The following is a 15,362-nucleotide window of genomic DNA, read 5'->3' as shown; positions in this document are numbered from 1 at the left end:
AGTAAACACAGTGACACTATAGCACCAACCAGTGCAGTACAGAAGGTTTGTGCAAATCGTCCATAAAAATCAATACTGTACATGTAAACAAGTTTTAGCAGTAATTGTACAAAACAGAATAGAATAGAATGTGTAAATAGAATTGAACCATTCATGAATCTGTTCATTTGTGTGTGTGTGTGTGTGTGTGTGTGTGTGTGTGTGTGTGTGTGTGTGTGTGTGTCAGTCCATACCTTCATGTTGAAAAGTATGCTGGCTTGTAGAAAGAATGGTTCTCTCCAGGAAGTGGTGTGATCAGTTGCGTGTACCATCTGCACTAAACTTCTTGACCTGCAGTTTATCTACAGCAGGCTGTGCTGGTCCAAGGACAGGACATTAGTGAAGGACCTCAGCCAGTGGACTTCTCTCTGTTTTAGTCAGGGAAGCACTTCAAGGTGGAGTGTTAGAATGGTCGTTCACATGTTTGTGGAAATGACAAATGTAAGAAAAAAACGGTATATGACTGGAAGACTTTTAAAATGGATTTGATTCTTCTTTCCTACTTGAGGAGGCCTGGGTTGCAGTCAGCATTTAAAACCATGTAAAGCAGGTCTTTTTGGAGCAGGCTTTGTGCACAGGGGCATCGTCATGCTGGAAAATTTAATGCTACAGCATTTAAAGATATCTGACATATTTGTGTGTCTCCAGCTTGGTGGTAACAGTTTGAAGAAGAACCACATATGACAGGAAAGGTCATGTGTCCCAATACTTTTGTCCTTTTATTGTATAAATTCATTATTATAGCATAAATGTACTGTATTTACATTGCAAACAAACCATGTGAAAATGTACATTCAATCATTCTGTGTAAATGTATTTATTATTTCATTTACTTTTTTGTGGAATTAGACATAATGTAGAGCAGTGAAAAGGAAAATACACAAATTTGTCATGAAAATAAAGTCTTCAGCTTCAGCTTCGCCCATTAGGGGTCGCTACAGCGGGTCATTCGTATTCATGATCCGCATGTCCTATTTTTGGCACGTTTTACGCCTGGATGCACTTCCTAACGCAACCCTCCCCTTTATCCGGGCTTGGTACCGACACTAAGAGTGCACTGGCTTGTGCAACCCTAATGGCTGACCGGGAATCAAACCCAGGCCACGGCGGTGAGAGCGCTGAATCCTAACCACTAGACCACCAGGGAACCCCTACCATTTCTTATGAAAATAAAATTGCAAAAATGACTAAACAAATAATTGATATTTATATTACATAAAGTTACATAGAAGGGTAAATAAATCAAGTGTAAATTCTGCAATAGGAGGCTTTAAAATTGGGTCTATGCATAATCATGTAATAAGCAATTACAATACAGAAAATGAATAATCCACAGGCCAAGAAAAATGCCTGCTGGGAAACCAGTAAACACTGTGAGAGGGTTTAAATCTTATCTACATCTTATTTGCTATTAGTGACTGTCAGATTCTGGTAGAGAGAATCTGATTGACTATCAGTAATACTTGGATTCTGATAGATTGATTCTGATTGGCTGGTGGTTGGGTCTGGAGTCTTGCATACAGATCCACGTATGTTGGTGTTTACTCTTGCTTGAACATCACCTGACTAAAATAGAAAACAAAACTTATTAAAATGATTGTAAGTAAAATATTTCAGAAAGTAATAATAGGAGAAAATCATTGGTTCGTACCTCTTTGGAAGATGTTTCTGGGCCTGCAGGGAAATGAGAAGGGAAATAAAGTTTGGTATCAATTATAGTTCAAATGAAACACTGATTATAGCAGATTTGTTTTTGCGCTGTAAAAAAATGAAGTGTTAAAAATATGCCAGTAAGCCTTCATTTCAGGAAGGAATAATGGTAGGTAGGGAGAAGGGTGGGTAACCTAGTCATTAGGGTTGCACAATCCAGGTCACTGTTAGTGCCGGTCCCAAGCCCGGATAAATGTGAAAGGAAGAAAAGGTAGAACAGTGGGAGTTTAATTGCATGTCATTGTTAGGTGGGAGTGAATGAGTCGGAAGCCGAGTCACCAGCAAACAGAGTTTAATGAATAAACCGTTGTAGAGCAAACACACAGAGTCCAACAGTGACAGTAACGGACGCTGGAGTGGAGCGAGTGAGGTGCTTATGTGCTGTGTGTGTAACGAGGGACAGGTGTGTGGAATCAGTATTATGGCGAGGAGCTCTGGACGGGCGGGGGCACAGGAGAAGAAGCAGGGAGCTCCCTGACAGTCATTGTCTCAATAGGTTTGTGTGTTACTATGGTGCAACTGTGTGGTATAATTTACAAAAGATCCAGAGGTCATTTACTGATTTAATTCTGGGTACAATCATGAGGTTAAAAAATGAAGTGTTTTTTTTTTTACCTTGACATCTTCTTTTGCAGTAGATTGCTATGATCACAACAAAAATGAACACCACTGCACCTGTACTGATCAGGAAGTAGGTAACTAAACCTGGAACATCTGTCAAGGACAAAATGTTTAAACCATATAAAAATGTCATGTGACAGGACAGACATTTAAATGATGTTATAGTACACTGAAGGGTTTCAGTAGCCGTTATGAATAATGTGTGAAATGTGTGAAAGCAGCTCAGACGCAGTGGGTGGTGTTAATTTCTTTGCAAAATGTGCACTTGTTTTTAAACTAAAGTGTAGCCTTCATGTCAGAACTGATACCGTTGTTAAAGGACTTGACCAATTAGAGAGAAGTTCTTGAATTTTAAGATTATTAGGTTTGTACCATGTGTTATTTATGGAAATATAATTGTAAAAATGAATACATGCAATGAATTTAGAATCTAAATAAATTGGCAGACATTTAAATGATGTCTTAATACACTTCAGGGTTTCAGTCCCGTTTATAATAATGTGTGAAAATGTTTCAGACCCTGTGGTTAGAGAAGTGCACACTTTACAAACTGTGCACTTGCTTTTAAACTAAACTGGCAAACTGTAGACTTCATGTCAGAACTAAAAGGGTTAAAAAAAAAAACATGGACACGGCTTTTATTCTTCTTATTTTTTACATCCAAAGAATCAAATCATTATTACTGGTAAAACATAAAGTGCTGAGCAGAACAGTGACGTGATGTACAGGTTAATGCAATTTCATGAATTATTATAAACAGAAAGCAATTCTAATAATCAGAGGCTGATATGATCAAATGCTGAGTGTTGGTGTTTTTTTTCACAGTGTAGATGCAGGGGGTACATACCATCAGATGAGGGAGCAGTGGTACGGTGTTGAGCTGTGATTAATGGAGTAGCTGAAAACAGTGAGACATGATGAATATCTTAACAGAAATATAGTGAAGAAGAGCTCAGTTGTAAAGTTCTTACTTGTAGCTGGAGGAGTCTCAGGATGCACTGATGGACTTGTGATAGGTGTTGTAGCAGAGTATGTGGTGTGTGTGGACTGTGAGACAGTACTGCTTGCAGGAACATCTGAGAGAACAGAAAAAGGATAAAGCTACAATTCAGCCTCAGCTTTACACACCACTAACAGTTTTTAGGTTTATGATCCTAATTTATAAATTGTATTGATCATCTAAAAATCACCAAATACCTTCATGGCTCTATTAATTTACATTAAACAATGAAATGTGTTTTGAAAATTCCCCCTTGATAAATGAGGCTCATTCTACATTGTACATGTTGCTTTAGAAATTGGTCTCAGTTACAGTGTTTGTAATCAGTGAATTATTGTGTGCGATTCTTTAAGTTACTTCTGTTCAACACTCACCCAGTTTAACCAGCAGTTGAAGCTTTGTGTAAATATCTTTTACTGGCCATGCTCGCTCAATCCCACACCAGTAAGTGCCGTTATCCTTGGCTCTCAGATCAGTGATGGTGACAGTGAAGATCCTGGCTCTTGTGTCGTCATACAGAGAGAATCTGGTGTCTTCAGCAGGAGATGAAGAATAAATAAGAACATGCTTCCAGGCATTACATTCACCTTTGCAGAGATATTTCTTGTATTCTTCATATCCAGGTTTATAGCGGCATTCGATCTTAACTGATCTTCCTCTGTATCCGGTTACTGTAGTTACAGCATCAGATCCAGCTGGAGAATGAAATACAGTGGAATGAAGTGTGATCCAGGATAAGTGTGCAATGTATAAAACTGATATGAAACACAGTATACTGGAATATTTTAGTACAAACATTGTGACAAGAGTAAGACAAGATCCAGGTACGATAAAATACATTACTTATGAAACATCTATTTTAAATAACAAACACAATATATTCATCGATATACCTAAAATTACTAATTACAAACTCCTTTGTGTTTCCAGGAGGAGGACTATAAATGGGACACAATCTCAAACACTGATTGCTGTGTGTTGATGTACTAACAGGTCTTATGTTCTGTCCAGTCAGCTACATCTCGCCACGTCGTTGTAGGAGCACACTTAACCCACCACTCAAAGCTTTATTTAAAGACTATTGGGAAAATAAACTAATGTAAATTAACCAGCCCAGACAACATCCCTAGACAGGTGCTCAGAACCTGCTCATAGCTGATGTCTTTGCAGACATATTAAATCTGTCCCATGCACAAGACTCGATTCCCACCTGCTTGAAGAGGACCACCATGTTAGCTTTACTAAAAAAAGCGATAAAGCATCCTGCCTTAATAAATACTGATCTATTTCATTTCACTAAGTTTGTTAGAATCACCTAAGGACTCAATTGTAAAGGGTTTGAGAGGGGTGAAATAAACTTTCTATAAACCGAACAAATTAGAAATTCTGCCATGTAAATGCGTTAAAGCGATTACTGCTGTTGATGCGACCCATTACACGAGGGACAAAATGCACTTCCTCAAATCTCCGTGCGGTTACACAAGCCTCCTCTTCACCTGACATACTTATCAAATCTCGTATCGGTCTATTTATCATTGTGAACACTTAATTTGCCACAACACAGTTTTCTGCACAGCTTCTGAGTTTTTATAAAACAACCGTTACCTGTATAAAATTTCTTTGGGCTTCTCCCATTAAGGGTCGCCACAGCGGATCATCCACATGTTTGATTTGGCACATGTTTTTACACTGGATGCCCTTCCTAATGCAACCCTCCTCATTTATTCAAGCTTGGGACTGGTACTAAGGGTGCACTGGCTTGTGCAACCCTAATGGCTGGGGTTGGTTCCCTGACTGGGAATCAAACCTGGGCCGCAGCGGTGAGAGCGCCGCATCCTAACCACTAGACCACCAGGAACCTAAAACAACCGTTACCTGTATAATCAGGGAAATTGGAATTTGGGGCCATCAATCCCTCTACTAGTCCACACAAACGTTTAAATTACCGGCGACTCATGAGAAAGTTTAGTTTCCATTCCAGGTGTCTAAATTCCAGCAATACAACCCGCTCCCACTGGTCCTCACTATGCAATTCATGGACATGCTTCTGCTTTTTGGAGGAAGGAGGGGTGGGATTCAGATTCTCCTTTGAGATGCACAGTCACTGAAAAGCTGAGTTTAGACTTTCCAGCAGGAGTACGGCAAAAATTCACGCTTTCGCTGATTAATAGCAACACTTTACATAAAGAGTGTACATAAGAAATAATGCAGCTACATGTTGACACAACACAGGTCAATGTATGCAAGTATCCATATCGGATTGGATTACGTCGAATGTATACAGTCGACCGAATCTTTTAATCAGAATGATTTTAATCGGAATGACAAAATGCACATGTAAACATGGCAACAGACCACTTCTGCATACTTTGCACATACACATACACCCCTGTACAAATGCGAAAACAAAATAGACCCAATCTACATCTGCATCTCTTAGCACATGTATGTCCAACACAAAACACTGCAAAATTTATATGTGCACACACTTTTGTTTTGTGCATTTACACTAAAGTTATTTATGTGTAGAATATTTTTTTTGCGTACCATTATAAATATAATTAAAATCCTAAATAGGAATCCTTAAATCCTAAATAGAAAATAATGATTTAACACTGTGTACAAGATGAAACTGCAGACTGACGGCACTGCTATAGAATTTGCCCTGACCTTTAAACACACAATGTATAGTTATGGTCAGTTTCTCACCCTCTACACAGATACAAAAACTCTTCTAAGTGAATCTTCTTCTTCTTTTTTCGGCTTCTCCCATGAGGGGTCGACACAGCGGATCATCCGTCTCCATACCCCCCAGTCCTCTACATCTGCCTCTTTCACACCAACTACCTGCATGTCTTTCCGAACCACATCCATAAACCCCCTTCTTGGTCTTCCTGGTGGCTCCATACTCAGCAATCTCCTACCGATAAACCCCATGTCCCTCCTCTGCACATGTCCAAACCATCTCAATCACACCTCCCTCGCCTTGTCTCCAAAATGTCCTACATGCGCTGTTCCTCTTCAATGTGAATGTTACAATTAAAATAAGTAGAGGTGTGTAAAAGTTCTACTGTATAATTCACTTGAACATGTACATTACCTCAATAATGCAGTACAATATTGAGTATAACAATGAAGTATAACTTCCTCTGTGTGTTTAGAAAGACTCAGCCGCCCATGGATCATGCCTGAATCCTGGAACCTCACAATAAAAGTTCTTTCCAGCTATTAAAGTCCATCAGTGCAAAGTGTTGTTACTTACCTATAAGGCAGAAGTTGAAAATTAGGAGGATCTTCATTCTAAGTGCTGTGTTAGTTATCTTCCACTTTCTCACTTCTCTGCCCGGGTGACTGTGCAGTGTCTTTTTGTGTGATGAAAGAGACAACATCTTGTCTGCAAAGCCCCTGAGGAGGCGCCTGGATAGAATGTCTAGCACATATGCTGGTAAAAAAGAAAGTCAAGAGTCAAGAAGCTTTTATTGTCATTTCTAACATATATAGCTGACGCAGTACACAGTGAAATGAGACAACGTTCCTCCAAAACCCTGGTGCTACATTAAGCAACAAAGAGCTACATCACACAACATAAACTTACATAACAGAACACAGAGTTTTTAGGTTAGATTAGATGAGATTCAGTTTAATTGAAATTATGCAAGGTACATGTACATAGCTGATGAAATGTAGTTAGCATCTAACCAGAAGTGCACAAGTGGCTGATATCAGTAAATAAATAAGGTATGAGTTTCATATATACGGGGTGAGGGTGAATAATGTACAGAAGGTGCAGTAGGTAATAATATATGGTATATATAGTAATATACAATATAATGTGCAAAGATTATGCACAGACAGACATGTCAGAAGATAATATACTCAAATGAGATGATATAATTATGTACAAGTATGAATGCATGTATGATACACTATATACATTTAGAAATGAAATAAAAAGAAATGTGTGGCAACCAAAGATTTCAAAATACAAAAAAAGTGACAATGCAGTATTGAATCAGGTATTCAGTGCAGTAACAGCCACAGGAAAAACACAGGAGAGACTCTGATGATCTTCTCGCCATCCTCATTATACTCTGTAGGGTTTTGCGATCCGAGACGGTGCAGTCCCTCTGTAGAACATGGTTAGGATAGGGGAGTGAGATGCGCCTTCCTTAGCCTTGTTAGAAAGTAGAGGCACTGGTGCGTTTTTTTTTGGTTATGGATCTGGTGTTGACTAACCAGGTGAATCTCTCCGCCAGATGTACACCAAGAAATCTCCACGGAGGATCCATCGATGATCAGTGGAGAATGGCCGCTCTCTGCTCTCCTAAAGTCAACAACCATCTCTTTGGTTCGTCATCGTTTAGAGACGGGTTGTTCACTCCACACCAGGCTCTTACCACGGTTGGGTCATCTGCAAACTTGATGATGTTGTTCGAGTTGTGCATTGCTACACAGTCGTGAGTCAGCAGAGTGAACAGCAGTAAGCTGAGCACACAGCCCTGAGGTGACCCAGTGCTCAGTGTGGTTGTGCTGGAGATACTGTTCCCAATCTGGACTGACAGAGTCAGGAAGTTCAGGATCCAGTTGCAGAGGGAGGTGTTCAGGCCCAGTAGGCTCAGCTTCTCAGCCCAGTAGGCTCAGTGTGGTTTTACACCACACCTTACTGCACACTGACACTCATGGACAATCAAAAACATGCCTAACTTGTTTACTGTTTACTGTTGTTTACTGGTTAACTGCACACTGCCATAAACATTTTCTGTGTATGTGTATATATAGGTATATATGTATATGTATGTATATATACATATATATTTAGATATCTTTATATCTTTATTTATCTGCCTTCTTTTTCTTACTATATTTTTCTTAAATTTTGTTATTATATTTATATTTTTATTCCCCTTTTTACCCTATTTTATTCTCTCATGCCGGACTGTCGTTAAAAGCATTTCACTGCATGTCGTACCCTGTATGTATGTGTATGTAACAAATAAAATTTGATTTGATTTGATTTGATTTCTCAATCAGGTGCTGAGGGATGATTGTGTTGAATCTCAACTGAAGTCTATTAACAGCATCCGTACGTAAGTGTCCATATTGTCCAGGTGGGTGAGGGCCAGATGGAGGGTCAAGGACATGTCATTGGCCGTGGAACGGTTTGAAAGATACGCATACTGTATAGGGTCTAGTGAGGGTGGAAGCTGTGTCTTGATGTGTCTCATGACGAGCCACTCGGAGCACTTCATCACAATGGGTGTGAGTGCGACGGGACCATAGTTCCTGTTCCAACATGCGCCAGCGCACAAAGCAAGCTCCATAAAGACATGGATGAGTGAGTTAGGAGACCAAGATCAAGGCCTTATTAAATTAGAGACCAAGATCAAGGCCTTATTATCCAAACTCAGTGTCTGACTTCTCAAATGCACTTCTGGAAGAATGGTCAAAAATTCCCATGAATACATTCCTAAACCTAGTGGAAAGCTGTTCTAGCTGCAACAGGTGGGCCAACAACATATTAATTATTATTCCTTATGTAAGCCTAAAAGTTGCCATAAGTGCTAACAGTGCTAATAGAATGTGGAGAATGTCATAGCAGTAAATGCTTTCACTCGCTGAGAATGATGTGAGAAAATCTGTCAGGAAAGCAAACACCAGGAATATAACAGGACTAAACAGCATCACGGGTATGTTAGAGACTGCACTGACCAGGTAGCACTGTCAGTCAGTAATCTCAATGTGCATCATAAAGGCCATAATTCCTGTCTCCAAGACTCCTAGTCTGCCTGTCTGAACCAGAATCTCTGCCATTGCGAGGGTACACAGTGAAATGAAACAATGTTCCCTCAGGACCAAGGGGCTACATCAGAATTCAATTAGCAAAAACTTGGAACAGGGAACTACACAAAACTAATTAAGTGCATGTCTGCAACATTCGGTGCAAAAAAACAACACAATAAAAAGAGACAGTAAACACAATGACACTGTAGTACCAACCAGTACAGAAGGTTTGTGCAAATTGTCCATAAAAATCAATACTGTACATATAAACAAGTTTTAGCAGTAATTGTGCAAAACAGAAATTTTATGTAAATGGAATTGAAGCATTCATAAATCTTTTCGTGTGTGTGTGTGTGTGTGTGTGTGTGTTTGTGTGTGTGTTTGTCAGTCCATTACCTTCAAGTTGAGAAGTCTACTGGCTTGTAGAAAGAATGGTTCTCTCCAGGAAGTGGTGTGATCAGCTGAGTGTACCATATGCACTGAACTTCTTGACCTGCAGTATATTTACAGCAGGCTGTGCTGGTCCAAGTCCAGGAAGTTAGTGAAGGACCTCAGCCAGTTTACTCTGCTCTGTTTAGTCAGGGAAGCACTTCCAGGTTGAGTGTTAGAATGGTGGTTCACATGTTTGTGGAAATGACAAACGGAAGGCCAAAAACCTTTTTTAAGAAAGATTTTTGTCTTCTTTCCTACTTGAGGATATCTCAACTTGAACAGTATCACAATGCTAATTAATTAATTGATAAGCTGAATATTTAACATTATACATATGGTTGTTGAGTGGATAGATGCTGGGGTGTCCAGTATAAAAGCATCATATTCATCCTACTCCAAATAAAGCTGACTGTTAGTGGGGAAGAGTCGAATGCCATTGTTCACACAGGTGGTACATATTTAATGATGCAGTAGAGTCTATATATAAAGCAGAGAGAGAATGTGATCAACAGTAACAGTTTGTTATGGCAGGTGGGAAGGTGTATTGTGCTGTGCCAAGAGACCTACCTCATATGCATTCCACAGTACCATCTGACCTTCACATTTATTCTGGGTTAGACTTAAATACAGCAGCAATTATTGATGTGGTTAACAACCAGTGTGAACTTTGCTAATCCATTTATTTATCAGCAGTGGTTGCCAGACCTACTAAACATAAATGGCATTATGCCTTACCAACCTAGGAAGTTTGAGGTTTGCAATGAGCATGCTGTGCTTGTCTGGGCATTCAACTTCCCTGAAGATCTCATCTTTCCTGGCCAGAGGCACTTTCACTTCAAGGTACACTATAGGAAGTGGTTGTTGCAACACTGAAACAGACGGTTTGTCCGGACACTTTGATCCATATTCTGTGGGCTCTGCACGAATGTCACTCACCAAATTACAATACAACCTCGTTCCCTGTTAGACTACCTGGGTCAGATGTTACATATACACTATGTTGGCAAAGGTTTGCAGACACCTGATCATAAGTCTGGTATGTGCTTTTTGAGCATCGCATTTCACATTTAGTGCCAAATTGCTCTTATAATTCTCTCCACTCCTCTGGGAACAATTCTCTTTTAGATTCTGCATGTTGTCTCTAGGTGAGGTGAGGAGGCCAGAAGGTGCAGCCAGTGTTCAAAACCATGTGTGCAAAGGGTGATTGTCATGCTGGAACAGGTTGGGTTTTCAAGTTCAAGTGAACGCAAAATTTAATGCTACAGCGTCTAAAGACGTCTAATATATTTTTTGTCTCCAGTTTTGTGCTAACAGTTTGGAGAAGAAGCGCATATGGCAGGAAAGGTCAGGTGTCCCAATACGTTTGTCCTTTTAGTGTATAATTCCATTGTTATAGCATAAATGTACTGTATTTAACATTGCAAACAAACCATGTGAAAATGTACATTCAATCATTCTGTGTAAATGTATTTATTATTTCATTTACTTTCCTGTGGAATTAGACATAAAATTGGAAAAATGAATACACAATTATACTCATGTTACATTTTACTTAAAGTTACATAAAAGGTGAAATAAATTAAGTGTAAATTCTGCAATAGGAGGCTTTACATTTGGGTCTATGCATAATAATGTAATAAGCAATACAGAAAATGAATAATCCACAGGCCAAGAACAATGCCTGCTGGGAAACCAGTAAACACTGAGAGGGTTTAAATCTTATCCACATCTTATTTGCTATTAGAGACTGCCAGATTCTAGTAGACTGAATCTTATTGATTCTGATAGATTGATTCTGATTGCTCGGTGGTTGGGTCTGGTAATTCAGGTAATTTGATGTTTACTCTTGATTGAAGAGAATTGATATTTTGGTCATTTTCATAAATATCACTTGTCTAAAATAGAAAACAAAACTCATTAAAATGTTTGTAAGTAAAATGTTTGTGAAAGTAATAATAGCAGAATATTATTGGATAGTACCTTTTGGAAGATGTTACAGGTCCTGCAGGGAAATAAGAAGGAAACAAAGTTTGGATGTTAATTATAGTTCAAATGAAGCACTGATTATAGCAGATTTGTGTTTGCAGCTGTAAAAAATGGAAGGTAGGTAGAACGGTGGGAGTTCCATTGCATGTCATTGTCTCAATAGGTTTATGTGTTACTATAGTGCAATTGTGTGTTATAATTTACAGAAGATCCAGAGGTAATTTACTGATTTACCGTAATTTCCGGACTATTAAACGCACCCAAATATAAGCCGCACCCACTGAATTTGACAAAGATTTTAATTTTGAACATAAATACGCCACACCTGTCTATAAGCTGCACCTGTCTATAAGCCGCAGGTGTCTACACTGAAACTAATAATCTTTACACAGGCTTTAACAAAAGACAGTGTCTGTTACACGGCTTGTATCTAAACAGTATCCTACCAAGAAAGCCATTGTTCACGGTCTTCCTCCTTCCTTTCACAACTATTTCTCTCAAGAATTTTTCTTCTGGCATCGTTGTGCGTTTAAAAATCACCATCGGTGAATCTTTTCTCCCGATGCCGTGCAGCTCAGAACACAGGTGAAGTGTGTTTTCATGCCCGGTTGTTTTCAGCGTGACGAATGATTCACATTTCCTGTAGACAGTCCGAGTGAGCGGCAGGTCAAACGTCAGAGGAACATCATCCATATTTATGATGTGGTGCGGCCCGATTCAGTGGGAGCGCATCTGATTTAATATAAAGAGTTTCATTGGTTCACCTTAAAGACCATTTCATTGGTCTAATGTTATGGGGTTCAGTTTTTTGGCTTGAAGTTTGTGGAACTGGGAAAAACCCAGGAAAAATCCATAAATTAGCCGCTTTATTGTTTAAGCCGCAGGGTTCAAAGTGTGGGGGAAAAAGTAGTGGCTTATAGTCCGGTTAAAAAATAAAGTGTTTTTTTTACCTTGACATTTTCTTTTGCAGTAGATTGCTATGATCACAACAAAATGAACACCACTGCACCTGTACTGATCAGGATGTAGGTAACTACACCAGGAACATCTGTATAGGACAAAATGTTTAGAAAAATGTCATGTGACAGGACAGACGTATAGGTGATGTTAAAGTACACTGAAGGGTTTCAGTAGCCGTTATGAATAATGTGTGAAAGCAGCTCAGACCCAGTGGTTAGTGACGTGTTAATTTCTTTGCAAAATGTGCACTTGTTTTTAAACTAAAGTGTAGCCTTCATGTCAGAACTGAGAGGGTTTGGCCCTGTCAAAACAACAGTGTTAAAGACTGGACCAATTGAAGAGAAGTTCTTGAAATGCTTTCTGGGATTATTAGGTTTGTACCACGTGTTATTTATGTAAATATAATTAGAAAAATTAATACATTCAATAAATTTAGAATCTAAATAAATTGGCAGACATTTAAATGATGTCCAAGTACACTTCAGGGCTTCAGTCCCATTTATAATAATGTGTGAAATTAGGTGTGAAAATGTTTAAGACCCTGTGGTTAGAGAAGTGCACACTTTGCAAACTGTAGACTTCATGTCAGAACTAAAAGGGTTAAAAAAAACAACATGGACACGGCTTTTTTTCTTCTTCTTTTATTCATCCAAGAATGTATATATTACTGATAACACATAAAGTGCTGAGCACAACTGCTAATGCAATTTCAGGAATTATTATAAACAGAAAGCAATTCTAATAATCAGAGGCTGATATGATTAAATGGTGAGTGTTGGTGTTTTTGTCCTGGTCAGTATTATCTTAGCCTTGTTCACAGTGTGGATGCAGGGGGTACATACCATCAGATGAGGGAGCAGTGGTATGGTGTTGAGCTGTGATTAATGGAGTAGCTGAAAACAGTGAGACATGATAAATATCATAACAGAAACATAGTGAAGAATAAAAACAGTTCAGGATAAAAGTTCTTACTTGTAGCTGGAGGAGTCTCAGGATGCACTGATGGACTTGTAAAATGTGTTGTAGCAGAGTATGTGGTGTGTGTGGACTGTGTGACAGTACTGCTGGCAAGAACATCTGAGAGATCAGAAAGAGGATAAAGCTACAATTCAGGCTCAGATTTACACACCACTAAAGGATTTTAGGTTTCTAATACTAATTTATAAATTGTATTGATCATCCAAAAATCAAATAAGTCACCACTGTGCAACACTCACCCAGTTTAACCAGCAGTTGAAGCTCTGTGTAAATATCCTTCCCTGTGCGCTCGATCCCACACCAGTAAGTGTCATTATCCTCTGCTCTCAGATCAGTGATAGTGATGGTGAAGATTTTGGCAGTTGTGTCGTCATACAAAGAGAATCTGTTGTCTTCAGCAGAAGATCCAGAATAAATAAGAACATGCTTCCAGCTACAGTCACCTCTGCAGAGATATTTCTTATATTCTTCATATCCAGGTTCATAGTGACATTTAATCTGAACTGATCTTCCTCTGTATTCAGTTACTGTAGTTACAGCATCAGATCCAGCTGGAGAATAAAACACAGTGGAATGAAATGTGATCCAGGATGATGATGATGCAACATTTAAGACCAAATGAAGCTCAGAATCCAAAAACATTGAAGTGTATGCACTGTGGCGAGTGTAAGAGGAGCTACAAAAGCTATACACAGATTAATCAATATAGATTATAAATAACAAACAACCATACGTGTAAGAAAACATGTTTATCTGCTCTTTTTACCCCATAGAATATAATGATCTCATATTTTATATTTAACCACAATAACCAAAGAGATGAAAAAAGCCCTGACCTTTAGAGATACAATGTATAGTTACAGACAGAGTCTCAACTACTACACAGATACAAAATCTTATTTTCAGTTCATGTTACAATGAAATAAAGTAGAGACACGTAAATGTTTTTATGTGTAGGACACTTGAACATGTGCACTTCCTCAGTAATGATGTATTTCCCTCTGTGTGTTTTAAAAAAAACATCCTTTGCAATGTCAATACTGAACCCTGGAACTTCATGATAAAAGTTCTGTAAAGCTATAAAAGTCCATCAGTGCATAGAGTTAATGTTTATGATGTTGGAGTGTTTTTACTCACCTATAATCCAGCAGAAGCTAAAAATAAGGAGGATCTTCATTCTAAGTGCTGTGTTAGTTATCTTTCACCTCTAACTGTCTCTGCCTGGGTGACTGTGCAGTGTCTATTTGTGTAGTGAAAGAAACAGTGACGTCTTGTCTGCAAAGCCCCATCAGGAAGTGCCCGGCTGGGCTGTACACTTCACCCCTCTGCTTTCAGTGGTGTCCTACATGAATCAGTACTCATCTTAATATCATCATTATGACATCACAATTAAAGAAAAGATCAATATTATAGAGAAACGCAGAGACAAGCAGCACAGCGGTCCGGGGGGTGTGTGCTCTCTCCCTCTCTTTCTTTCTCTCTCTCTCAGCCCCCCGTCTCTTGCACAGTGTGTGCCTTGACCGAGTATGGTCCTTCGAGCTAGATAATCAAACATTCAGTAGTTGGCGGTAATGCACTTTTTCGTTGGTCTGCCAAACCACCATAAATAACAACAGAGGACAGTATAACAATGGTTTTGAGGTTGAGCTTCGTAAAAGTCTTCCTGAACTCCCGTCGTCAGCTACTGATGTTCTTCCTTTCTTGAAACACCTTGAACAATTAGTTGCAGCCTTGCGGTATGTCAAACGTATGACATGTCAAATGTTTCTGTGGCAGATTTGCCCTTTCATGTTTTCTCTTTGTTTTAACTTGATATACATGAAACCGCAGATGTGGTAACACACATGGTCACAAT

The 15,362-nt window shown here is 39.0% G+C and overlaps 1 protein-coding gene and 1 long non-coding RNA gene across 2 annotated transcripts; both read right to left on the bottom strand.

The window, feature by feature from the left end:
* Positions 1-790: 790 nt before the first annotated feature.
* Positions 791-10,795, bottom strand: LOC124377987 (CMRF35-like molecule 5). Its single transcript, XM_046837423.1, has 8 exons — positions 9,548-10,795; positions 6,633-6,812; positions 3,745-4,065; positions 3,342-3,446; positions 3,218-3,268; positions 2,365-2,463; positions 1,691-1,713; positions 791-1,605 (listed from the first exon to the last, which is right to left on the bottom strand). The coding sequence occupies exons 2-8, from the start codon at positions 6,757-6,759 to the stop codon at positions 1,441-1,443; spliced, it is 891 nt and encodes a 296-aa protein (XP_046693379.1). The 5' UTR covers positions 6,760-6,812; positions 9,548-10,795; the 3' UTR covers positions 791-1,440.
* A 213-nt stretch (positions 10,796-11,008) lies between these two features.
* On the bottom strand, positions 11,009-12,601 carry LOC124377993. The gene is made up of 3 exons (XR_006924138.1): positions 12,520-12,601; positions 11,564-11,585; positions 11,009-11,478 (listed from the first exon to the last, which is right to left on the bottom strand). It is a non-coding gene; the product is annotated as an uncharacterized LOC124377993 (long non-coding RNA).
* Positions 12,602-15,362: the final 2,761 nt, after the last annotated feature.

Source organism: Silurus meridionalis, chromosome 24, assembly GCF_014805685.1.
Source record: "Silurus meridionalis isolate SWU-2019-XX chromosome 24, ASM1480568v1, whole genome shotgun sequence".
Lineage (NCBI taxonomy): Eukaryota > Metazoa > Chordata > Actinopteri > Siluriformes > Siluridae > Silurus > Silurus meridionalis.
Note: the sequence above shows the minus strand (reverse complement) of the source record. Positions and strands in the feature narration are given on the sequence as shown.

Coding starts and splice junctions, on each gene's coding strand:
- LOC124377987 (XM_046837423.1), bottom strand. CDS start 6,759: ATGTTGTCTCTTTCATCACACAAAAAGACACTGCACAGTCACCCGGGC. Junction 3,447..3,744: donor TCAACTGCTGGTTAAACTGG/GTGAGTGTTGAA, acceptor CTGTTCTCTCAG/ATGTTCCTGCAAGCAGTACT. Junction 1,714..2,364: donor CTGCAAAAGAAGATGTCAAG/GTAAAAAAAAAA, acceptor ATTTCCCTGCAG/GCCCAGAAACATCTTCCAAA.